The sequence below is a fragment of the Lepidothrix coronata genome, unplaced genomic scaffold (assembly GCF_001604755.1).
Source record: "Lepidothrix coronata isolate B3197 unplaced genomic scaffold, Lepidothrix_coronata-1.0 Scaffold111, whole genome shotgun sequence".
Taxonomy (NCBI): domain Eukaryota; kingdom Metazoa; phylum Chordata; class Aves; order Passeriformes; family Pipridae; genus Lepidothrix; species Lepidothrix coronata.
Genome location: NW_016690291.1, coordinates 1,663,341 through 1,690,923, shown reverse-complemented (window position 1 = coordinate 1,690,923; position 27,583 = coordinate 1,663,341). Strand labels below are relative to the sequence as shown.

Sequence of the window (27,583 nt, the reverse complement as noted above, 5' to 3'; positions counted from 1 at the left end):
ACCTACAGAGACTTCCTTGGAATAAGTTTAAACTTCTTTTAAAGTCTCCCGTAGCGTATGGTTTGTCAGTTGGTCACATTCGCTCAAAAACTCTTCTGAAAGCGTTATTTTGAAAAAGTTATGAACAACACCCTGAACTTACCCTTTACAATAAATACCAGTATAATGAAAAACCATTTATTTTCACCACATAAGACACCAAGTTTCCTTTATTTCTTCTATGAATGATTTCTGTTTTACTTTTTATCATGCTAACTTCTAAAACCTTAAGGTAAACACTCATAAATATGGTCCCATTTGCCATTGCAGGCATGAGTTGATCAGTAAGTCACTGAAGTCAAGGGAAACTTCTCTATCCATTTTAAAATTCAGGTGATGCCTATTCAGTGCTATGGAACTGTGTTCTACTTGCTTTTTTCTTAATTTACATTATCCAAGTTCAAATTCTTCATTCCACTACAGAAAAGAAATAGTAGGACTAAAATAAATTTAAAAGCTTAATTAAAAATTGCTGAAAATCAGGCTGAATTAGACCCTATAAAGAGAAAAAAAAGAAGCAGGGAGAAGGAGGGTTTCATAACCTCTTTAGAAAGGTTAGGACAGGACATAAACTGGGACAATGCCCAGAAGCAGTAATAAGACAAGCAAAAGACAGTGCAGGTGTGACTTAGAAGACACATTAACACTTTACCTCAGTTGTCAGCAGTAAGAAGAAGAAGCACACAGGCACTGCTGAGAGAAATGAAAACAACTACATCCCATTTTATCTCAGGAAAAAACTTAAAAGAGCATTAAACATTTTAATTACAGGAGATCTGATTTATCACCTGCTCAGAATTGGTACAAATAACATGTCAAGATGGTAAAATTTTAATTTTAAACTGTCACATTATGGATATTTGCTTAGGCTGGAGCATGAAAACCCTGGCTTTGATGTATTAACAGAAGACAGTTAAATAGTAGAGCAAGTTTGACAACCATAGACTCATTCAAAGGTTGGCATAATAAAGTGCAAACCTGCAGATGTAGAATGTTGGTGGGGAGTGGAGTAGGTAAAGCATGACATGGATTTATCAACTGCAAATGAGACAAGATTAAGCTGTACTGGAATACAGTAAAGCAAATGTTACCATGCCAGAAAATCATCAGCTAAAGTAGAGAAGATGGAATTTACTGTAGCCATCAAAAGGTGGAAAAGAAACCGGTATGGGGAAATGTCAACAGGCACTGCTGACAGCTGAATTACTGGTCCATATCAAGCTCAATGACTGATTTAAGCACCAGTGACATTTAGTATTTTCAGCAATTAGGAAGATTTTTATAAGATTTGAAGACTGTCAACACAGAAGAGGTTAACAATATATATATAGATGAATTTTAACAGGGAGAAATGAATAGTTCGCAGGGTCATGCGACAGAGGTGGGAAGAAGTGCTGTACTGCTCTGGACACGGACACACGTTTTTTGAAAGATCTAATGAGGCCAATTAAATATCCCAGTATGAGATGGATGACAGGATCAAAAAGACTCAGTAAGGAAATACACAACTTTGACAGGTTCTACTCTCTCTGTCTCTCTCTAAATAATTTCCCAGAAACATAGAATGACTTGGGTTGGAAGGGACCTCAGAAATCACTGAATTCCACTGCCTTGCCCTGGGCAGGAGCACTTTTCACTAGACCAGGTTACTCAAAGCCCCATCCAACCATCCAACCTGGCCTTGAACACTTCCAGGGACAGGACATCCACAGCTCTCTAGGCAGCCTTTTCCAGTGTCTCACCACTCTCATAGCGAAGAATTTCTTCCTAACATCTATTCTAAACCTCTGCTCTTTCAGTTTAGTTGTGATGGGCTTACTACAGTGCTGAACACTTTATAAAGAGCAATGACCTTTTTTTATACCTTTCTCGTGCAAAATTACAAGTTTTACCCATTTCATATTGGGGAACAAAGAGACAAAAGCCTCTGGCATCCAATGCAAGATACTGGAAATAGCCAGGAAATAGTGATTTGGAAGTTTCTTCATTTTTATGTTTCTTTAAGAAGCAGGAACACATTTAAAATTTTAGGCAAAATATAATCACAGGCACAGATAAAAAGAATTACATCTAGTCTAATTTCTAGATGTCCTGAAGCATCTTGCCTCACCTCTTGCTGTGGCTACAGAAGGATACTGTAGATCTGATATTCTGCGTCACATCTGCCAGTCCCCACAGGGACACTTAGAGCACCCATGGGCATCAAAATGATATTATGTGTCTTTATTCAAGTAATTGAATTTTGTCCTCTCTCACAGACACTTGGCACGAAAACTTGTTATATCAGAAATATTTCATTTTGCACAAAAAAAAAGAAAATCACATCCCTGCTCAGAACAAACTGAATAAACTTACTTGGGTGTGCAAAGCTGAGAAGACTGCACAAGTTCAGCATTTCTCTGTTAATCTGCTACCATGCCACATAAAGTACTCCTAAAAGTAAAGGACAATCACACTGGCCTGGGGCCAAGGACTGAAAAAGCACTGAGATGGAACTAATTTCTTAGCATTAGAACTGTCTTTTCTTCCTTGAGTCAAGTGTATGGCACAGTGGTGATGATCATGAGGCAGCTGAGAAAAGAGTACTTTCATAACTCAGGCTTCAGACCAGCTACTCAAGTAAGGTGCAGAACAACTACCTTCATCTTAGCTTGTACCACTCCAAACACTGCTTTACAACCTCCTCTGGTTGCGAAGGACACTAATCTCACAGTTACATGGTTGCAAAGTACACTAATCTCACAGTTACACCCCTGCCGGACACAATTTTCTCTTTGCATGACCATTCCTGTTACCCCCTTTGACAAAATGTGTTTCAGTAGCATTGTTACAAATTGCTTACCTTCTCATCTAAAACATAGGCAACCCAGATAATGTGTGCATTCTGCCTCTGCTCTGCACCCACATGGATATTTATTTTTATATGTCACTACTACAGGTATGGCTCTGACAACAAGATTACTCAAGTCCCGGTATCTTCCCAGGTATTAAACAGTACAGAAAGACACCAGACTTGAGGCTGTACAAGTCTAATGTAAAATTCACAGAAGTCAGTGGGAGGTTTTTGCTATTAAGTAAAACTACCTTTGAATCAGGACTTAAAACAGCCTTGAAAGTGGCTGGCATCTGAGTGCCATGATTTTCCGTTCATTGCATTGCATGTTAGATCACGTTGTACATACTGAGAGGGAGAATTAAAGTACCTGTTACCAGTTTCTGAGATGTTTTTGGTCCAACTTTTTATTGGAGTAACAACCAGCTTTTTACTCCACGCTTACATGGCACAATTTGTCTTCGTTGTTTATTCATTTCCAAGAAAAGTGAAAATTTCATAGAAAAGCAGTGGGAAACAATAAGCTTTCAAATAGTTAGCAGCAGCCAGCATATATACTTGAGCTTCTTTAGAAAGAAATATTGGAGGATTGGAACTAGGCAAAATTCCTGACAAAGTTTCCTTTCAGCAATGCATGTAGACTCAGGTTAGCTTCCATAAATAATAAAATACAAAATAGTAAATTAAAAAAATTGAGGAGGATAAGATTCAGTTTCTCAAATGAGCATATAGTGTCATTCTGATATCCTCAGGCACCTTTAATGTCCCTGTGGGACTAACAGATGTGACACATACAACTCCGGAGACCTGCATCCTTCTGGGGATGCAGCAGGAGGTGAAGAAAAATGTTCCAGGTCATCCAGAAATTGCATTAGATGCAAATCTTTTTTTATGTGATTATATTTTGTCAAACTGAAGTTATAAAAGACTACAGTATATCAAGGTTAAGAAAAACAAACAAACAAGCAATCATAAAAATACCCAAAGCATGTTTCTTGATTTAAAAACAATTGATAGAGTTAAATATTTAATCTTTTTTTCATGGCAATAACTCTTGTTTAGATTAAAAAAAAAACATAATCAATTTTAATTTGACATTTCCTTCAAGTTTGAAAAAACCCCTCACAATACTAATCAAGAATATACCTCCTGATTTTTCCCTTTGCCAGCAATTTCAAAAGCAAACTAAGAAACGCAGGTCTAGAAAATACACCCAAAATACTCAATAGACTGCATGCTATAGTACAATGCTTGACCAATTTACTACAGCATTAATATCCAATTGTAAGGGACAAATTTACATCTTAGGACATGAATTTGCAATAATGGTCAATTTTACAAAGTACAATGGAAATTAAAACTGAAATCTTAATCATCCAGAAAAAGCTTTAAATGGTAGTTATCTCCCCAGTGAGTGAAACACACTCAGAAGGAAAGCACAGGTCAAATAATTTTAGATTTATTGCTTAATAATAGATCCATAAATATTATCAGATAAAAAGCACTAAGGAGATAGGCAACTTTACAACATTCCCTTACTCATAATCTTTTGAAGCAGAGTTCAACAAACACAGGGTAAGATAAGGTTCATAGACAGATGTTGCCTGTTATTAGGTCAGCTACAATAAGTGGAAAAGCTCACCTTTTTAAGTCTGACAAAGAAGCAGAAAGTCATAGTTTAAATATTAGTATAAACAAATGCTCTAAGCTTAATTACACATTTTAACTATGCTTCAGTGGACCAGGAGAAAGCTGCATGACAAATTACAAGCAATTGCTATCAACTTCCATAACATTTTGACGTCTTTTTTTCCTTCAGATCTGTTGAAGGACATCTTTCCGTGAAAGCTTATCTACTGCTTTTTCAGCTGACCGAATTAAGCAGAGAACAGCTATGTAGAAAACTTAAGAGTCATATGAGCACTGTTTCAGCTGTCTATGAGAAAGCAGTCCTCACCGATGATTAACTTGCATCCAAACATCTGCCATAAAGTCTTTTGTTCAGCTTGAAGTCTAAATATATATATATCTCCATAGTGCTCTTTCTTCTATAACCACACTTTCATTTCCACATTCAGACAAATCCTCTCCTGCAGGATGTTCTCCTTCCCAAATGCAAAACTGCAGTATATCAATATTACATATGGCCAATCAGCCATGTGTTGTTAAAACTTCAGGAATTGAAGTCTCACAGCACAACTTTAATGGACTGAAACTCATTTGCAAATATGAAGACACACATCTGTTTTCCCATGCTTTGCTTAATGAGTTTTGTACAGAAAAGGGATGAATAAATACTGCTGTGTCTGTCTTGGGGAACCAGTAAAAAGTTAATTAATAATCTCCGGTAAATACATAATCTCTGCTGATCCACAACAGATACAAACAAAATACCTCACTTAATGTGTCCATTAGAAATACATCAACACCCACCACAACCCACCAACAGGGCTGGTGTAACAGAGTAGAGCTCTTCCTGTGGGTACTACTGAACTATGAATATGCAACAATCTAGAAGGTCCTGGCAGTGTTTCTGCACCTTTATCAGCACAACCAAGGCTGTGTGCATGGCATCTTCCCTTGGCTGCATCCACTAACCCTTGGGTGAGGTGACCTTCAAGCCCCTGGTCAACAACTCACAGCTTGTATGAAGTGCAAGTGCCTTGATAAATGACATGGAAATTGCTTCAGCAATAAGGAACTTAGTGCCTAATGTGTTACTGTGAAAAGAGGAAGGAAATTTCCCACAGCAAGAAAAGAAACAAACCCAGAAAATATCTTAAAAAAGATTGCCATCTTCAAAATTGCTACCTCAAGCAATTTTTAATTGGCAGGCCTAGTACCAGTTTGCAGGAAGTGCAGGCAGGTTTCCATCAAGACACACATAATCAATCCAGGCTCAGAAAGGCATACAACCACCTGCTGAAATTGGTCAATGTCTGAGTAAGCACCAAAACATTTTCCTGTTCTGTTTCTGGGTTTGTTTCAGGGGGTTTTTTTTGTTTGTTTGTTGATTGTTTTGGTTTTTGTTTGGTGGGGTTTTTTTTTTTACTTTGGTTTGGTTGTTTGTTTTTTTTTTTAAGACTGTCGTTCAGAAGCTGTTTTTCTGAGTAATTCTTAGCAGATATCATCATCATCCCCTTCTGGTTTTGAGCAGACACCTACAAGCACCAACATGTCTCCTGTATCCTTAGCAGAAGTTTTAAAACACTCTTCAGGGAAGAGTTTTGCGTTTTACTAAAATAATATAAAGCAGCTTTGCTTCTATGCTCTTAAGAAACACTGTACAAGCTCAGCAGTCCAATGAATTGGTAGGGACCAGGGTAACTTGGAGCCACCTTTTGCAAGTCTGACTCGATAGTAGAATAGTTTCCAGGAGTAGTTGAAACCACCTTCTCAAAGTCTTGCTATAAACTTAGGCAAATCCTGATCAAATCCTGATCAAAAAAAACCCACAAAAAAACTGGGGAACAGAACTGATAAGCCAAATTCCTAGTTTATTTTTCCCATGTCCTACACTAAGTTTTTCTCTTAAGATTTTACTCAGAACTAGCAATTTATATCCTAAAATATAGCCAGATGTTTGAAATTATCACAAACAGGACACTTCAAGAGTTCAAGTGACCCTGGAAAATGCTAAACTAGTAGATGCATTTGTCCTACTCTAATGGAAGCTACAAACACTTTTTTATATTCTGTAAACAGTATAAGGCATAAGCTGCTTTGATTTCCAAGATCCTCCATGCAGCTGCAAGAGTTCACCTGTCTCGTTGCCACAAGAGCTCTCTGTTCTATACTCTGAAATAAATTATCACTCATATTTTGAAAGAAGAATAACTATAATCAGTATCGTGGCTCAAGGGGAAGATAAACATACAGAAGAAAATAGCTCACAGAAAAACGTAAGGAAAATGGCTGATTCATGCTTTGTGTTATCATGCTAATGTATAAGATTCATTTCAAGCACATCTCCAACAGACCACTTTGTCTTTGGTGTCCACCTGCAGGCTGCAGGTCCCTACAGCAATTCTGAATTCCTTTCTTTATTCATCTGTAATTTGCTGACAGTTCTTAAGGAATCCTTGTATCGGAGTCAAGAGTCTTAGGAAGAAAGATCAGTTAAGAAAAAAAAGGGAAATATCACACTGAAAATGAAGCTTTGACAAGTAAAATCAAAGTTTTTTCCAGAACAGCCTTCAAACTGCACAGGCTGTAGAACTACCTATTCCATCACTGTCTATTTTAGTGCAAGTGAAGGAGTACTTTTAAAAGAATGTGGTAAAGCAAAATGAGAAATTCCTATATAAACATTCCCAAACACACAACTATCTATCACATTAAACACATCATTTCTAAGAGGTCTGTTAAGAAAAATTAGAGTCTGACACAGTATCTACAGAAGTTTTTAGTTGATGTTTTTTAAAAAAATCACAAATATTTCTTCGCAAGGTCCACTCATGTAAAGAACTAACTTGAAAGGGACTAATCACAGAGATGCTTCCTTATTAGATACATAGTACAGTGTCTGTGAAATTCATTTTCCCTTTCCAAATTTAGCTCAATTTACTGCAGAAATTGATATTGATATTTATATCATTAACAGAATTTCTTTGCTAAAATAATCAGTTGTGTGGAGGACAGTTTGGCCATTGTCACCATATGTCACGGACCTATTTCCAGCTAACTCCTTTTTTAAAAAATAGGTAATTTCTAGCAAGATATGTATTAAAGCTGTTCAAAATCCTCAAAAAAGTGTAATTTAAAATGAATTCATGTTCCTTCTGTGACAAAGACAATGTCTAATTAATACAGTTCATAACCATAACCACTTACACAAAGTTTTGCAACATAATAAATTCCAAATGTATTTAAAGAAAGATTGAGAAAAGTCTAGAAAACACAGTATGTCACTTTAAGGCAAATTCTAAGTCTTCTCAGGTGTACTTTGTTTTTCATTGCTTTGAGTGTTTCCCCAGCATGGGGTTACCCATAAGAACTGTTTAACCCTGACTTCTCCTCAATAAGCCACTTCCCACCTCTGATAATTGCTGCTCCCTTCTGTACCTTGTATTGCTTGACACTAAAACAGAATGACCGAAACAACTTGTAACATTCAGGAGATGGACACATCAGGAATTTTATGTTGTTCTGTTTACGCTATTTTTTTTTCCCTCTGGAAACACTTACAGCAGTAATAGGGTTTATTCAGCAAGTCTTAGGATGCAAGCAAAGCAGGGTTTTTAGGATGACATGCTATCCACTATGAAACAGTGCAACATTGCAGTTAGACAAGCTCCTGGGTGCATTACCTAGAAACACTTGAAGTCTATAAAATAGGGTTGCTGAAGTAAACCTAAAAAATTCTATTTTTCTGTTGGCCTACCTAAGGCAAACAGCTGTTTGGTCAGAGAAGCAGCCAGAGCCAGCCAACCACTGGGGCCAACTCCAGAGAAAACAACCGCAGCTTGGCAAAGCTTTACACACCACGCACAGGAAAGGGGGCTCAAAGCAGAAGTCTGAGGAAAACCTGGCAACAGGCAACAGTTTCAGCTTTACCTGCCCTGAATACATACACATACCATAAATTTTTTTTTTCTCCCCTTTCTTGTATCTATACACAGATGAAAGAGATACTGAGGCTCTAGGTATATTAAAAAATATGAACATTTTAACTACTGAAAAAGTATTCATAAACTAAATCCTCTATCATTTAAGGAACGATTAAAGCCTACCTTCATTAAACAAATGAACCAATAGAAGAGACGGTCTTGTGGTTTATAAAATTTAAAAGATGTTTTCATGCTAAGGAAAACCTGTAGAGCAGGACATTACATGCAGGAGAAACTAGATGAAATAGTCAGAATGATACCTAGAGTTACATGTAATATGTCATAATCAAGCCAGACAAAATATTCCCCCAAGACAGTAAGCGTAAATTTGAACTTTCAAAACTGAATTTGACAATGCACTGGTCTTTGCTTTGCAGGGATCAATCTTTTAGGAAAAGTGGGCTGGGTGATTCAATTGTAGAATCATAGAAACAGAGAGAATGGAAACACCTGAAGGGCAGTGTTTGAAGAGTTGACAGATCTGAGACCTCCTTATCTTAATGTCTGTTTTTTCCTTCAGTCAGATACATGGAAAACTGCACACGCAATACAACCAAAAATTAAATAATCCTGTAGCCAGTAGCAATAATTTGGTGCTCACATTACAGCAGACAACATCTCTGCACACCTGTGGGCCTGCACCAAGTTGTCATTTATAGTTGCCATGGCATCTTGAAGAATTAAGAACTCTGGCTTACAGAACACTAAAACAAGATGCTAGCACATGAAAACAAGCACTCAGCTCTCAGCAGTCAGCGTGGTGGAGAGAAGCAGGTCACCAGCACATAAAGTTGTCATGCTCTGTGCTCTGATCACCAGCTGGCTTTATGACTGTGTAATTTACCAAACCTCAGTGGAGACATAGCAGATACAGTTTTCCATAAGTTATGGCCTACAAGAATCAGAATCTTGAATAAAAAGCACTGCTGGAATATTTGTATGTGAGGGAATTAAGGCAGTGGAAAGAAAGAAAGAATACCAAGTCACTGCAGCATTGTCACAACTCCAGCTTTTCTCCTTCAGATAATCACTCTTGCTAAGCATTGCATGCTAAAGGAGAACATTCTTCAGACTTGGTACTCTAAAATTAGTACCTTTGGAGACAAATAGGATAAAATTCTATATATTCAGAATCTAAAAGAATGCCTGTATTTAGATTTTACTGCCATTATTGGATTTTTTTTTTTCCTCAAATAACACTCAGAGCTTCAGAGCTATTTTTATCATAATTCCACATTTAAAGCAACACTTTTGTATTTAGAGGAAGTAATCGCTTAGGTTGTTAATAAATGCTTGTTGACACTATGCCCCCCCGCCGACACAAACACTTCCCTTTTCTGTGAAGAGACTTCTACAGAACCACTGAAGGCAGCAATCTCATATAATCCACAAGAATGCATCAAGCTCCAATTTAAAAGTTAAATTTTCTGCTCAAGCTACTTCAGCTGGGAGTCTGTTCCAAACATCACTCTGATGAATTTCTGCATGCAATTATTCACACAATTAGTATAAAAGTCATTCTTGTAGCCATATTGTCCTTGAGATTAAGCCACTCTATTCCTTCTGCAGTTCTCTTCCTTGTGTTTACATGGTGCAGTCAGTTTGTCTCCCTTCCCTCTACTTGACCACACAAGCAATGTTCCTGTTACCTGCTCTTACAAGACAGAACCCCAGCCATGCTGAAAGCCCTGCTTATGTCCACTCCTCTTCCAACAAATCTCTTCTGGCAAGATGCCCAACCCTGGTTTTGTCCCTCCTTTCTTCACTGCTTAGATACTACAGTTAATAAGCTCTTAGATATTTGCTCAGTTTACAAGTAATAGATAAATGACAGAGCTCAAGAGAAAACTCTTACGAAACCATGACAGAAGATATGAATTTGTAACTATTATTATTTACAACAAATTCTGATAGGAAACCAACAAACAACCACAGAGCAACAAAATAAAAACGTCACACTGAGGGAGGTTTAATGGGAACCACATAAAGCTAGTGAATAAAATCCTGGCTTGACCGAAACCAACAGAGATAAAAAGAAAAATACACCCACATTCCCAACTAGAAAATTCAAGCTGCTTCCAATAATTTTTCTGGAAATATGCTAATTCACATCAGCCAACATGCTGATGTTATCTATCTTGAAAAGAACTAATTCTACAGATAAAGTGTATTTCTTCTTACATAAATTAATTAATGTCTATCTTTAATAGCGTCATATTAATTAACTTCATACTAAAGCAGGTTGTAGAAGCAAACTCCATAATTTGGTAGCAGCAACAATGGGGATGAAAGGAAGGTGAAAAACAAAAACAGCAAGAATGAGCTGAAACCAAAGAATAAGTATTTCCTATTCAAAATATCCCAAAGACCTAAGAAGGAAAAAGAATTCACATGACACCTCACCTTTAAAAGTGTATGCATGTTTAAAAAAAAAAAACAACACCCAAAAAAAACCAAATAAAAAAAAAAAACCTACTACATAAGGGCTGACATATATTCTAAACAATCTGATTGGCCTCTTGACATTTCATACATTCATTTCCAACAGACTAATTTCCAAAGCAAGAGAAGGCAACTCTGTAGAAGCCACCAAGGAAGGTCAGTAAAAGCCATTTAAAACTTTTTTCTAAAGTTTGTTGCTTTGGAGGGGACAGAGGAGAAAACTATAATTCAATAAAGGGTATATTGCATCAAACTGTTTGTCTGCAGGAGGGCTTAACAGGATAAAGGGACAGAATAGGAGAGCTGGTCAAACAAAAGTGTCAGGGAGGATGATATCGTGTATTTACAAAGGAGCTGAGTTTGGACGGATAGAGGAGGAAAAGCTCTCCTCACTTTTCAACAGTTTACTACTTCTGCTGGCTGTCAGAAGGGATTCTGAGTTCAGGTTTCACTGTGAGAGGATACAGATATTTCCTCCACGCTGCATTGAAGATTCACCTCTGAAAGGAAAGTATCTGGTTGGATCAGATGACCCACTGTGGTTCCTTCTAACAAATCTGTGATTCTGTATTTCCAAGCACCAGCCATAACCAACCTCGAGTTCATTTATTTAGAGCAATGATGACATCCAGTGGTCACCAAGTTAATCTCAGTCTTTGACAGCAAGACAACCTATTAACTGAAGAGATAATCTTTCCATAAAGGTATATATTAGCTCTGCTTTTCCACCTCATAATCTAAAAGAAAGTGTGCATTAAAAGGAACACTAATCACTAAGCAAGGGTCTTCCTATTCAGGTTCTCATACAAACTCTAACCAAGCCTTTTTCAGTTCTATCTCACACTGAAAAATCACAAATCAAAAATGTAAAAGCTATTAAGCATTTCCCTGATACTCAAAGAAACTGTAAACCATCAAAAATAAATGTACATCAAGAAAGGGAAGGAGGGGGACCTGCACATGGACACACACAAGCCACTCAAACTGTTAAATCTGCTGACCACATCTACCAAATTTAGTCATATGTACCTGCTTTTAGAACACATGGAGGAAACCACTTTTCAAAGTGCTTCAAAACAAAAAACCCCATTGTTTCTATTTTCCACTTTTGTAAAGAACTCAGTCAAAATACAAAAAATATGACACTTAAAGCACACTTGTGTTCTTTGACAGAAAAGATGTGTTAAGTACTTACTTGCCCAAATATTTCTGGCAGCCCCAAAACTTGACCAGTGAAAACGCCAATGCAGATGAAAATTGCTGTGACCTGACCCAATGAACCACGGATTTCCTTAGGAGATATTTCACTCAAATACATAGGAAGGGCACTTAAGGAAATTCCTACAAAAGAAGAAAAACCCCCATGTATTAAGTCAAAACTTCATTTCATTATGCCAGGTATGAAAAAAATGTCTACTGGAAGGAGTCTGAGCACTAATCTGCTCACTAGAGTGGCATAAGAACATGCAAAGAACAGAAATATATCTGTCCACAGACAATATGAATTATCTTCCCTGTATGTTTAATTACTCTTACACCATTTAATAATCATGGGATTGATTATCTGTTACAGATCTACCGAAATGTGCGTAGGTGCAATTTGATGAGGAGCACCAAAGGTTACTCAGAAATGAGAATCACCAGGAGAACAGATTTGATGTTTTAAATTTGCTCATCCCAAAGCAAACAAAGTTGTGTTAGCACTGGTGTGGGTAAGGAAAAAAACGCAAACCAATGTATCCATCAAATAGAGCAGATACTGTCAGGTGAAATATTTTTACTGTAAACAGTATTAGCAGATATTCCTCTCGATATAGGTTTACATCTGCAATGAACTCTTCATAGTAGGCAGAAAATAAGGGTGAGGTGGCTGCTCAAAGCCAGGAAGAAACAATTGCGTGATCCTAGTTAGTACAATGACGATATTTACATAGCTCCAGAAGCTTGGTAGTTTGGTGGTAACCTAGACAAAAATTAGCAATCAGCACCAAAATGACTCATGGACTTCACATCTAGTGACCCGAGAAGTTGCCGAGACCCTTACTTTTAGCTGCAAGACAATTCTAGTGCTGCAGTGCCTCAATGGTTTACTTTTAAATTGGGAAGACTATATTGCTAGGAGCAACTGAAGATGTACCAAACCTTCCTTAATCCTGCCAGTATTAGCATGGAATCCAACAACTTCTAAACACTCAGCAACAAGCAGTGTTAATAAATAGGCTATGTATGGCCAGTCTTCGCGAGCGAAGATTTGGGAAAGGTCATTAACCCTTCGAGCCTGCGCAGTGGATTTTTTAGGTGAGACCCAGTGTGCACTGAACTGAGCCCACCCTTTAATCCTGAGGTTCATCTGCCGGGGCCGAGCAAGCTTGGACAGTGGCAGTGAGGGTCTCAGGACGTAGGTTTGTTTAGAGTGACCTTCTCTTAGATGGATGGCCTTACAGGGCTGACGAGCTCCATCTGCCCGGGGGGCTGGGAATTGAACCCAGGTCGCAGTGGTGAAAGTGCTATACCCTCCCAGCTAAAGGGTTTTCATGGCATGAAGACAGATAAAATCTACCAGGGCTGGAAGAGGAAAAGTGGGAGAACAACCAGGATGGATAGCAGTAGCTGGCTTTCATTCCAGTGTCTTCTCCAAACATCAGATCCTTCAGCCCTTAGTCTGCTGTTTTGTCCCAGTGAAATCAGTGTGGCTACAGCTAGTCCCTAAAATACCTCTTCAATGTAAAGAAAGTTCTAGCTGGGGGAGAGGAGGAATTTTATGTATGGCACAAGCATTTCAGACATGTAGAGCATGACCAAAGCTTACCTGCATCAACACCCATGATTATGCGGCCCAGTATGAGCATTTCAAACGACCCTGCCAGCAAGGAGAGGGACATCAACAACGCAGCTGTCACTGCAAACACATTATTGAGCAGCAACGTACATTTCCTAAAAGGAAAAAACAGTTTATGTAGAAACCAGCACCATGGCAGCTAAATCTAGTCATATTCCAAGCATAATAGGCTGTTATACTTAAACATTTATGAATAAAGAGTTCCTAACAAACACTGCCTCTTAGATGTCGTGAGGTTCCAAAGTACAGGACTATATCCAAATGTATACAGTTTCAAACCTATACCACAGCTTTAAAATAAAACATCATAGCTAACTGAAGAGCTATACTTCAAAAGCAGAGCAATTAGCCACTCTATGCATCCCAAGAACACAAGTGACATGCCCAAGATTCTGTATACGAATATAAACATAAACAAATGTACTCTGGGTAGATGATGTCTAGATGTATGGAGGAACTGTAGAATATACTTTAAATAGCAACAAGCTGATATAACTACAGGCATTTTAATGCTACATGTTTTTTGACACTTTGAGAACTACTCAACACTGACATATTTACGTCATTATAATTCATCCTTAAATCCATGATAATGAAAAAATACATTGAGGAAAATTACCTCCTACCTGTCGAGTTAGAAAAAACACTTGGGCTCACAGGAGTAGTAAAACTCAACCCTTCTCTAAAAATTGTTCAAATTAACCAAAATACAGATTTACATATTTCTTTCCCACTTTTAAATTTAAATAATTCTATAACGGTTAAATAAAAAATTAAAAATATTTTTCAAATAAAAAAATATTCTCTACGGAAAATTATTACTTTGTTAAAAAATTTTAAATCACAAAAATATACTTTAAAATTTTAGAAACAGGAAGAGTGAGAAGAAAGGAACGGCACAAAGAAGTTGTTACACACTGACCCTGACTCCTTGCACTGCCCGTTCTCTCACTGAAGGCACTGGGTGTGACCTGCTGTGGCACAAAAAGGAAGGAGAGTGACCTGGAGTGATACTCAGCCTGGGAATGTGGCTCCCTAGCAGTGGTCTAAGCAATCCCTTGAGTACGTTGCTCTGGGTGCTCAGGATACACAACAGCAGCTGCTCTTCATTAGAAGAAGAGAATTTAAATTATGAAGCTTCAAAGACACAGGGGACTTAAGCTTATGTGTGTGAAGGTTCCCTTTCAAAAAACTACTCTATATCTCTCTTGAAGTAAGTAGGGACTAGGAATCCAGTAATTTGGAAATTATGTTATTAACCTTACAGCAATGTGATTCAAGTGTTCTTTTTAAAGTCATACATTATTTCTGACTAATGCTTTTGATCCCCCTTAGCTCATTATTCTGTGTCAGTGTAAACGGAGCTCAGCTTCATCATACATAAAACCCTCCAACCTACACTTGAGCAACTTAACAGCAGAGTATTTTATTGTTCTGTCAACATTTCACAATGTGCTCCTCAATTACTATAATGACACATCAGTCTGAGTTTCTAGACCAGAAAAACACACTGCAGTGTGAACAGCAAACTTAAGAACCACTCTTTGGTGAGTAGCCTTTATCCACACAACCCTTTGCCATCTGTACTGTAGCATTCATACACCATATCTATAACAGAGCTGTTTTCATGGCTTAATGGAGATAAACATCATAAACAGGGGCAGAATCTGCAAGTGTAAAGGTCTGCCCTGGAAACACAACCAGCTCCAATTGAAGTGGTGTATCTATGACAGAGATCAGCCACCACTTTAACGAATTGCATGCAAAGCTGTTCTACTCTTCACTGAAAATTCAAGCCTTCTTTGAACTAATTTTTTACTTCACTTTATTTTAATGAAGACTCAGCAATATTCTGGGAATTAATCTGTCTTAATCAGGCATAGTTTTATATATTACACAAGTGTGTAAAAGCCAAATTGATGATTTGGCAGAAGAAGTTGAAAAACTAAAAAAAAAGAAATAATGTGCCTATGAAAAATATTTAAAAATTGAAAATCAAATGGTGAAGTGACAGAATAAATTAATGAAGAATGGATAACAGCAGAGAATACTGACTTGCTGTAAGCATGAAATGGAAGAGCTTGAAAATATACTCTTTGAGGTGAAAAATGGGATGTGGAAGAGTTGGGAGAATGCCAAAGAGACCTAGGAGAGTACAAACGGTCAAAGTGTACAGAAACAGTCAAAGTGTAAACCACAAAAGTAAGAACAGTGGAAGTTAATGCTTGTATTTAAGCCTCCATGATGATGTTCTCCTGTGATTTAACTGACAAAAAAATATCAAATTATATAGAATTTGCAATTAAGGAAATCCAAATGAGCAGTTATGATGAATACTACAGTGGAAGGGTTTTTTTCATGCTCTTCTAACTATAGGCAATTAATGAATTACCTTTAAAATTCTCTTTGGAAGACTGTATGAAACAAAAATTTGACAGAAACATCTAGTCAGTACCTGCAGCAAAAATGCAAACACACACCAGCACAAACATTCCTAAAATACTCATAATTCTCTGTGGTCAAGACTTGGTCAAATACTGCATTGTATAGAGCAGGGACAGTATCCCCAAGCTTGGCAAAGACCAAACATGAACTTCATCCTAGTTTAGTTCTTCAAACTCTATTTTAAATTGACATAAGGAAGGAAAAATGTGCAAATTTTCATTACTATATGACAACAGATATTGTTAAGAAGCAAATGAGATATATTGATGGCTTTGTTTGTTTACAGTAAGGTACTCAGCAGACTCATGAAACAAGACTCTGCCAGTCCTTTGTGACATCTTTTCTATTTTACAGTATTTTCCTTTCACATTCTTGACAAAGCAACCTCCTTGACATCTTAACCCGCTGTCAGTTCAGAGCAAATGGCTTCTTTGACTTAAATGACACACAGTAAGTCCAGAGAGAAAGGTACCAGTTTCACTCTTGGAAATTCATATCTCTCAGAAATGAGCTTTCATGATTTAAAGATACTTTAATTTGTATTCTAGTGAAGAGGGTGCTTTTCAAAAATAAAAGTAAAGCCTTCTGGTGAGACTAAGTGAGAAACCGCTTTAGAAAACACAAGTTTTGCAGTACACTTACCGTCCGAAGAACTTCACGATTGGGGTAACAATAATGGCACCCACAAGGCCACCAATGGCAAAAATAGAAACGGTTACAGACCAGAGCAGCGTCAGAGTGCTTTCATTCACTGAGAAGCCGTATCTGCTCTGCCAAGTTTCATTGTAAAACTTCTTGATATACTGAAAGAAAATAAATGGTAATAATACATGTAAAAAAAAAAAAAATCACACATTAAGAATGCAACTGAGGGAAACAGAATTAGAAAAAAAAAAAATCAGCCCAATAGCTTGCTTGCAGCAATCACCTTTGCTCTCCTCCAAAAAACGGACCCTCAATTCTAGATGCAACCGCAATAAAACTGAATCAATCAAAAAATCCATACGTATAACTGCATGGTGGTCCCAAAAAAGGTGGGGAAACGGTAGACGTGAATGTCCAGGACCATCTCACTTTTTAGCCTTCAGTGTGATAGAGTTTATACTCTTTTTCTGCTTTCCTCAGATGAGCACAACTGCAGGTTTTTGAAGGATGCTTTCTAACAACTTCTCTGTATTGTCTGCAGAGACATTACCTGTTTACTTTCTTGTTAGTCAGACTTCCTCATTTTTATGCTGCTCCCATTCCAAAATCAAGGACCGTTGTGCCTGGTGCTCTGACGAGGATACAGCACCAGGCAGCTGCAGTCACTACAGCAGGACACAGCATGCTTGTGAAAAGCTCTCACCCTTTTTCTGTCACCGCTTCCCAACAAGCTCTATGGTATCACAAAATTCAATCTTGGCTCTTTTCCCCAGTTTCTTCTCAGATTTCCTTCAGCATGTAATAACTCCTAAAGTATCCTGGAACAGGACTCAGCAATATAAGCCACAACGTTTTCCCCATTCAAACTAGGAATTTTAAACTTTAGTCTAACCTTGGACACACAGAATATTTGATTTGAGGACTTCAGTTAATTTGAATCACCACCTCTCCATCTGCAAGGTACCTAAGAAAGGTGGAGGTAAAAACATACAACTTTCTGTCTTCCTTCTATCGAGTTTCTAGTAGACCTCTTGTGCCTTGAATTAAAAGGTGGACATGGATATTTCTCCAAAGCTATCTTATGTGTTTCTAAACAGATAGAAAAAAAAACACTTTAAAAAAAAAAAAAGAAAAGGAAAAAAGTCAATTTGATGCTTTGTCTATTTATAAGAATCTCACAGTAAGCTTCCAAATGAATCTGCCAGTAAATCAAGTAGTACATCTTATCTCTTTAACACCAATACTCAGATTATATTTAGATTCAGAGATCTTGTTTATTTGAAGTTAATTACTGATAGTAATGAATACTGAAAGACCTTTTACAACACTATTAGCATTTCTTGCTAATGATAATGGTTCAAAATAGTATGTAATTTATTCTCCCCCTGTGTTATGACTAATTTTCTCATCATAGCTTTGTTATTTACAAGGAGACATAAATAACTGGAAATATTCAAGAAAAGAAAGTACAAACTACAACACTCAATAGTAACATACAGATGCTCTGACATGTACAGCACCTGTGTTTGGATTCCCATTGCCAATAAATTGGAAGCTAGTAACACATAGAGGTTTTGAGGGGAAGAACATGAAACAAAACAAATCTGATCTAACAAATCCACTGGATTTTAATCCATTTAATTCTATGGAAAGGCTCCTTTGGGATTTTGATCAGGTGTCTCAATAATGTTGAAGTCATAAACCTGTATACACAAATTTTAGCCCCTCATCAAAGCCAACAAGAAACAGTAGCTGATGCATTATCAGTATCTTATTTTCTCAACTGCTTCAGTCCATTACAGTAGTAGTGCTAGGGTGAGAAAAATAAGAGGAATGTAAGGGATATATATAGTTATATATATATATATTAATCTAATGGGTACATTTTAGATATAAGGGAAATATTTTCCTTGTCTTACACATAGTTACAAAGGTCACTTACACACAGTGACCACTACTGAACTGGCTGACACAGCAGGCTGTACATTTTTGCATTAGAAATTCAGAACTGCAGCCCTACCCAGGAAGAGGGCAAGTGCAAATCAGAAAGTAGCAGAGGCTTTGCTTCCTTGCACAGAGCACAAAGCACATCTTTGTTTCACAGGCCTTGCCTACAATTGGTCCATGAAATGAACTACAGAAATTCTGCTCAGAAAAACACAGCTTCAACTCATATGCAATTAAATCTTTTTTGGTAGCTCTTTGAACAAGCCCATGGACACTTCTAATTCTGGGTTTCTCGGGAATCATACCTGCAATGGGCCACTGCTCTTTCCCACAGAACAACAGGGAACTGAGTTGGATGCAATCTCAGCTCTGAGCGGAGTTTGTACAGTTTATTTCCCCCTTTCAGCGATCAGGAAATTGGGTTAACTCTACCTTATAAGATGACGTGAGGTAAAGCTCAGCGAGAACTACAGGAGTAGCAAAACCCAGTGAGAACTACAGGAGTATTTTTCTGGAGTTTGATGAGCTGACACAATTTGCAACATCAAAAGAAAATGGACACAAAAATTTACAAATAGTTCTTCAACTTTCCAGCCTTAAATTAACTTCCCCCTGTAGCAGGGCTCTTCATCCTGGAATGAAGTCAAGCAACTCAACAGGAAAATGCCCTATTTGCAAATCTGTCAGTGGTGGGTTGAGAGGGGGCCCAGGTGCTGCTTTTGGTATTGAATTATGACAAACCTGGCTCATCAACCCCAAACCAGCATACTGGTAGTGAGGCAAAGATATGACAGATAAGATGCTAAGCTGACCTGGAGACATGAGACTGACAGGCAACCACTTTATAGTATAAAAGCCCAGTCCACTTTCATATGGCAGGTTCTTCTAACATACTCTTCCTGGAGTGTGTGGAGATGCTCCCTGGAAGTGGGGACACCCATTCAAGGATACTCCTTGAGGTTAAGAGAAAGAGATCTGCCCACAAGCATTGTTGAGCTGTTACATTAATTAAATAATTACTTCTTTTTGCTAGATTTAATCTAATTGCTTTGAGATAATTGCTTTGATATAGTTGCACTATACTATACACTACTAATAGTTTTAGCTTTTCTATGGTGTTGTAAATAGTTCTGATTAAGATCTTTTGTCTGATCATTTGTCATAATAAATAATTCATTTTATATAAATATACCTGGTTTGACATCTATAACCCTACGGGTCAAAGTTGTTCTTAAAACTGTTGACAAAGCCTGGGGCTAAGATTGTTTGTGATAGCTGATATTTTAATGAAATCACCACAAGTTTTGCCTAATGACTCCACAGTACTCTATTCATCAAATCTATCCCACATATTGCAGCCAACAGATGGTCAACCCAGCAGTTTTGAATTCAGAACCAAACAAGACATCACCACAAAATGCAGGAGAGGAGGCCTATTATTTAAGGGGAAGCCAGAGGCATTATTTTTAATATTAATCAACGGGAATGACATGTTGTGCAACCCTCTAGAACTGAACCATGTGAACAGAAGTTGCTGAACATGTGCATACAGCTACCAAATACCTATTAGGCAGATATTAAAAATACTTTATCATACAAAAGTGTGCAAGGAGATATAGTATTCGTCTGGGCTTGGGGAGAATGAGAAGCAAACCATGTGCACCCATGCACCACAACAGTGGCATTTAGATTCCTGATAGCTACTGGATTTATGTGAAAACCTCATGGAGAGCAGGAAGGTTTCAGGCAAAGGAAAGTTATTGTATGAGATGTAATATTTTTCTACTGTGTAATTAGGAGGACTATAAAGGCAGGATACTGAAGAGTGTGCAATAGCTGGACAAGGCTGCCCTCTACTGATATTAAATTCCATTTTTGTCAGTCACTTACCACTGCAGGAGCGTTCACCACCGAGAGATTGTAACCATAAAGAAAAGATGACCCAAAAGCACCAGTTAAAGAGGCTAAAATGAGACTCCCAGACCAATTCTGAAAGACAAAGAAAAGATGCAGCCACTGTTAGCATATCTTAAATTAATGTACCTCAGGTTTTAAACACTCCTTCTGCTATTTTGCATAGTTCCTGCAGGCAGATGTCCTTGCTGCAGAATAATGGCCTGAAACACTTCTCCTTTCTCAATCTGAGAAACAGTAAATTTGAAGTGACAGCATCTCAGTTAACATCTACCGAGGCATAAGTGAACATTTGAACTTCTTTCAACCTCACAGAGTTTTGCTGCAAGCATCCTACTAGCCCCCACTATTAAAAGTAAAATGCTGCAGAAGCATAATCTCAGCAAAGGAAATTGTTGACAATATTTCACTAACATAGCAAAGCAAGGAGAAGTGTATATGGGATACAATAGGACTATGGGTAGACCTGGCTTGGGTGAAGACTCATGAGATGGTGTGCCTCCCAGTCCCACAAGGATGAAATTGTGACGAAAAAAATTTTAAAATGATGCCTACCAACTATGTTTTGTAACCCAAATGCAAGTTTCCGACAGTAATTTGCTGCCACACATGCTCTCCAGCGGAAACGCATTTACCCTTTTTTGCTAATGACACATTTGTACCTCCCCCTTCTCAGGCCTCCTCCCTTCATCCTCCTCATACTGTTTTAACCAACCTCTGCAAACAATTTCTTCTTCCACATCAGCTGTAGTATAAAAGGTAGAACTGCTTTGATCTGAGAGATTTTGCATTTCAGGGTCCTTTCTGCCTACCCCAGTATTACTTTCTGCCACTCAGTTCTCCTGCTGGATTACAGACAGTGGCAGAAGAGACCCCTACCAGCCAGTCCCAGGAGACATTAAAGTTAGTGTTTTGGTGGCTGCTCAATTTCAGATGTAGTTTTGTAGATCATGAAGGATAACTTTGAACATGTTAAAATGGATGGCTTTTCAATGTGTTTTCAATTTTTAAAAAAAAACAACTGTGATAAGAACCTAGAATTTCAAGCACAGCTCACTGTCAGTTATGCCCAGCTTCCTCACTCACTGAAGCTTCAACCCTTTCAAAAGGAGACAGACCTGCTTAAGCAGGCTTGAGAAACTCAGGTTCAGTTATATCACTCACAACAGATTAATGAATCAATACATTCTGTCAACTGCACAAAGCTGTATGTTCACTTTAGAAAACATTCACAGCTAGCACATGGCATAGCAGCAGTGACAGTGGACTGGAACGAGCTCCACCAGCCTCGTGGGCACAACAGGGCAAGAGGCTGTTAGAATGTGCCAGAGCTCATGTTCCACAGTCAGTGGAGACTCACTGCAACCTGTGAAGAAGGACTGAGGTACCTGTGTGGTCAGGCAGGGACTACAGAGTACAACCTGGCACATGTGGGATCTGCCACACTCATAGCTGCCACTCCAGAGGGCTCAAAATGCACCCTGTAGGACAGCAGGGTGTTTTTAACTTCTTCCACATGACGTGAGAACCTTTTAAGAGATTACACAGTTCATTAACTAGCCTGGTTTTGGTCAGGTCAGGAGGAAGTGTGCAGGGGGAGAAAAGCCTAGTGTAAGAAATATATCCTGCTGAGATCACTACACAAGGCAAATACAATTTCTTATTATTAGTCAGCTTCTTAACATGAGTGTGCCACACACACATGCAGAGCTTTGTGCCATTACTTTGGTAACAAAATGTAGAAACTTTGACATGAGGCTTTATTCAGCTTCTGGTTACAACACCTCATATTAGGTGCTTATTATTTCTCTACTATGCACAAGCATTCCTAGACTCAGGAGGAATTGCTACTACTCTGAATGATTCATTGAGGAAAATTCCTGGTAGTCTACCAAGCTGCTCCTGAAGGTTTCACAAACGATAAGTGTGAGTTCACAAGTAATCTCGATGCAATATTTCTAAAGGGCTCTACTCCAACAACATTAGACCCATCAGAAAAATCCTGCAAGTAAAATGATTTGGAACATATAGCCTAGGGTTTATTAAAAATTCCAATGAATGCTTAAGCCTTTTAGCACAGGCAAATTATATGCACATAAGGCTAAGTGGAAGATAATGCAAGGCAAATCACAGAAGTGCTTAGAAAACCCCACATTCATAATATTTTCAAGTATTTTGAATAGCTGGGTTTAGAACCTACTTCAATACTATGAATTTTTTAAGTATACAGCCTGCTGCAGAAAACCTCAGACTCACTCAATTCAGAGGTTTTGGAGCTTGGAACATGAACTTCAACTTCTCCATGACCTGTCTTCTCATTCACTATTTTAAATATTTGCTCAGGTTTCAGCAACTCCAGATAAAGGTGAAAGCACAATGAAGCAAGAATGCAAAAAAGAAAAAAAAAATTGTTGCTCAAAAAAATATTAACCCTGTGGCAACATTAAAAAAAAAAAAAGGAAAGAAAAAAACCAACTGACAATGTCTTTTACAATAGCCAGGAAACAAGAAGGCAACCACGCCTTCTTCACAGGTGTTCCTTGGCTTCACAGCCATGCATGTGCTTATGCGTCCCTGCCGTCAGCCAAAGGGCAGGTAGGTGTGACCGTCACCACAGCAATAAGTGTTCAGTCAGGAACGCTGCATGACAGTTCACAGCAAAGACTTCCAGGTACCCGAGGACTGTTACTTGTGAAAGCCCACATTTTTGGTCTAATTGCAATTCCCAAGGCACTGTGCTCTGAAGGTGCTTTTCTCAACTCTAGTTCTTGGTCAGTGTAATATTTGTGCTGGCTACTGTGGGTCTCAAATTGTTTTGTGTTGTTTGTTTGTTTGTTTGTTTTTAAATGCATGACAGTTTGCATTTCAGTTTTCACTTCAGTCTTCAAAACACAGTTTAGAGTACTGTACTTTGGTTGGTCAGTCACAGCCCCCTTCTCAGACTAAAATTAAACACAATCGTTAGCAGTAGACACTGGACACATGCATAAGGAAGCTTTAATTTTTTAAACAGCTATTGCTAAGACTTTCTATGGATACAGGGAAGCTGGACTCCGGAGAACCTTACCAGATACCCTTAACGGGACCCGGGTCCCGTTACGCACCGCGGAAGGCTGGCTCTCCCGGCAAGTGCCTGCGGACCCGGCGCCCTTCGGCTGCTCTTCCCTCGGGGCTGCGGGAGAAAAAGGGAAACCCTGCAGCCCTCTCTGCCTGGATCTGCCCTTGCCCTAAGGACTTGCCCATACGGGTGGTCTTGGGAAGCATCGGGGAAACAGCAGCGGCGCCCTCGCCTTGTTCTGCTGCCGCCGCTTCCCCCGCGGCGGCGGCTGCGCTCCCCGGCCGGAGCACCCCGGCCCGGCCGCTGCCCTCCGCCCGTCCTCTGGGTCCCGGCCGCGGTACTTTTAGCTCTGCCCGCCGCTGGCCTCCCCTGCATCGGCACCAAAAACTTTCCAAGCGGGGAAGGGCTCGGCGTCGCCGCTGTGCAACTTGAGCTCCGCCCGGCTCCCGGGGGAGCTCCGGGCTCTTACTCCAGCTCCCGCAGCCACCGCGCACCAGCCGAAGGTCCCTCCCTCCGCACCGCGCCGGAGAGGGTCGGAATCAACCCTTCTCCCGCTAATCGTCCCCAAGGCGCGGGCAGCGCAGGCCGAGCTCCCCCGCCCGCGCCGCCGGGCTGGCTCCCGCTTCGCTGGAAGGGCAGCGGGCATTCCCGCAGCGCGGAAAAGCCGCCCCGCGCTACTTACGCTTCCGCGGGTGCGGCCGCCCCCGCCCCCCGGTCCCCGCGCCACCAGCGTGTCCCCCTCGGGCCCCGCCGCTCCGGCCATTCCTCCGCCACCGCCGGCGCGCAGCGGCCGCGCATCTCCCGCAGGCAGCGCCGGGCGCGGGGGCGCGGCCGCGGGAGGCGGCGGCGGGGCGGGGGGAACGCGCCTGGGCTCGGGGGTGCCCGGGGGGGCGGCCCTGTCCCTGGCTTTGCAGCGGGGAGGGGAGAGAGTCGGTGCCGGCGCAGGGCTCGAGGGATGGAAGAGCCCGAGCGCGCTTCTCCGCGAGCTCGCACGTAACTCAAGCGCACACAGCCCGCCTCCGCGCCACTGGCTTTCCGGCTGGCCCCATCCCTCAGCAGGGATTTACCCAGCAGCCCAGGCTGGCAAGGGGTCACGACATTTGTCACAACTCGGTGTCCATCACGGCGCCCCCGCCGAGTGGCACCGGGGCTGGGGAACCACGGCTGGCAGGGCAGATCCGTGCCGCGGTCCGTACTGGAGACCTGGGCGACCCTTCTGTAAGCAAGGGTCACTGGAGTGATGCAGGGAAGCGTTTTCCCGTGTTGCCGAGGGTGAGAAGTGAGGATACCAAAAGGTTTGTAGCCAATGAAGATGTTAGGGATGCTTCCACAGCCTTAGGAGGTTTAGAACTGACACGCCACACTACTGCTGTGTAACAGAAGGGGTTTAGACATTCTACCTGGGGAAGATAAAAGCTTTCAGCTGTTATGTTTGAAGGTACCTATTTGCAAACATGGGGATTTTGAACTGCTAAGAGTTAAACAGCACCTTATAGTTGGCAATGATGAGTATTAAGTGCATCTGGGAACTGTTCCCAGATGACTGCAGTTAATATTGGTGCAAATCTGAGCTGTTTCCACTTTTGACGTGCTACATAGGCGTAATATGTACTGCCACAGAGCACTGCAGGTTTGGAAGAAGTTTATGATGCAGCAACTTTGAAGTGTCGTTTGCTCTGATAAAACTGAGAGGTGTTTGAATACAAAGCCAGATGCTACTCATTAACATATAAAATAATTGTACATATTGATAGATGATCCAGACATCACTTATAATCTCTTTGAATGGTCATAAGCAGTAAAAGACTAAAGTTAGGAGAATCAAGCCTCTAGAACACATGGAGTGCATTTGAGATGAATCAGACACCTGTGTTTTGTTTAGTTTCGTTCTAAATAGCACAGTGCAAGTAATTCAGTTCATACTCAAATAGAAATAATATGCATGTGATTAGTACACATACATAATTTCTTACCTTAACACACCATTTTTGACCTTTTACAATCACTATTGGTAAGTTACAGAAGCTAAACACGTGCTACCCTCTATACACCTAAAAAAACCCCAAACCCACAAAGTATTCATACAGGTTCCAAATAGTTATTTTCTACCTCCAGTCCCCAAATAGCAAACAAATGTTTTGACAGAAGATTTGATGAATTCACTCACCACTTTTTTCTTCACCTCCTTGTTTTCTTTCATCACACCGTTGCTTTGCTGTTTGTTCTCCATTCTGTTACTTTGCTAGGTAATAGCTGAGGGGAAAAAAGGAGAAGTTGTGCTACTGTTTAATAGGGGGAAAAAGCAACAGTATCAGGCTCTTCAGTAGATATGCTGTCTCTACTAGGACAGGAGCATCAGACTCACTGCAACTGCAAAAGAAGTTTAGTCAGTCAGGTGGAACATTGTTACGGCTGAGTTCCAGTTCAGATGTTTGGATTAATTGGTGGTGTGATTCTAATTATTATGAGACCTTATACTAGCTGGGTCATTGCCTGAACATATTTTGCAAAGGAGATGTCCTTTTACGTATTGCTCTGTCAAGAAAATTCTTGCCGGAACATCACCCTATGTCCTTTAATAGTATTAAAGGATATTTTAATCTTAATTTATTAAGAAACTAAACTGATTTCTGGTGTTTCAGAGAGGATATGATATTTACACAGTGCTTCACTGTATGACCTTGGGCAGTCTGCCAGTTTGTTCAATTTATTTGGAGTATGGATCACTGGGTTCTTCTGCTTCACGTGCTGGGGTGACAGCACATTTCAAGATTTTTGCTTACGTGGCCATTATGGTAATAATTGATCCAGTCCCGAATGCAAGTTGTCTTCCTTGTAGACAAGTTTCTATAAGACAGTGAGCTATGACACATGGGGAGTAACAGGCGGTTTAGCGAAACAGCGCATAGGAGTGGAAATCGTGTGAGGCCATCACACATACAGGAGGTTTTTCACATGAAATCCTGTGGCATAGGAGTACTGCCACTGGCAGTACTCCTGTGAGACATTGGAAGTACTGGGGCCATTATATCTGATGGTTCCAAGAAATCAGGCTGAGCTTTTAAGTAAGAGAAACTAGAGATGTGACAGCATCCTATAAGCGCCAAAGCCAGAAAAGTTACCTTCTTGCCTCTCTACCTACCAGTGCAGTGCAATGCACAAAAAACTCCTTTCTCTCTACTGCAAAGGGCCTTAGTCAATTCCTGTTAAATTTTTCTTCAAAAAGAGCTTTCAAGTCAAATGTATTTCACTTAATAGGAAAGATGCTTAGTCTCATCACCAAGCAGGTCACCTGTCTCTTGCCACATTTAACAAGCAAATAATATCAAGACCTGTTCAATGAACCTCCCACATCCTATACAGATTTCATACATAGACAATGTAGATAATTAAATTAATGAAGGTTCTGACGGAGCACAAACAAAGCATCATCAAACTGGAAGTTAAGAGCTGACAAGACAAAGTACGTGGGGCATAGCTCTGAAACAGAAACAACACAGGCTCAGTATGAAACAATCTGTTAAACATCTAGGGAGATATAGCCTCACAGCTAAGCCACTAGCAGGGATAACTTGTGTCTGTCTTCCCTCTGCATTTATTTTTATATGACTGAATCTTCTCAGAACATCTTTGAAACATTTTAAGATATGTCTGTTGTGACTAGAAAGTTTAATTGCTAACAGTGGAACTGTTCAGACTGAACTATCCCTTCTGTATTTCAGGTAACCCTTGTTTCACTCTTTGAACATATTGCTACACTTGATTGTAGCAAAAGGACTGTTCCCGCATCCAGAACAGACATTCTACATCAT

General features: G+C 39.7%; 1 protein-coding gene across 2 annotated transcripts in view; it reads right to left on the bottom strand.

Moving 5' to 3' along the window:
- The window catches only part of SLC2A9 (solute carrier family 2 member 9), an 85,287-nt gene extending 59,286 nt beyond the window's left edge, over window positions 1-26,001 (bottom strand). Inside the window, exons 1-5 of one of the 2 annotated variants that reach the window (XM_017824558.1) lie at window positions 25,939-26,001; window positions 20,690-20,788; window positions 16,850-17,010; window positions 13,733-13,857; window positions 12,119-12,264 (exon numbers count right to left, since the gene is read on the bottom strand). In XM_017824558.1, coding sequence (XP_017680047.1) covers window positions 12,119-12,264; window positions 13,733-13,857; window positions 16,850-17,010; window positions 20,690-20,788; window positions 25,939-26,001 — 594 coding nt within the window. Of the gene's footprint in view, window positions 1-12,118; window positions 12,265-13,732; window positions 13,858-16,849; window positions 17,011-20,689; window positions 20,789-24,453; window positions 24,548-25,938 lie in introns of those variants that run through there. The other variant, XM_017824557.1, reaches the window with a different exon arrangement.
- Window positions 26,002-27,583: the final 1,582 nt, after the last annotated feature.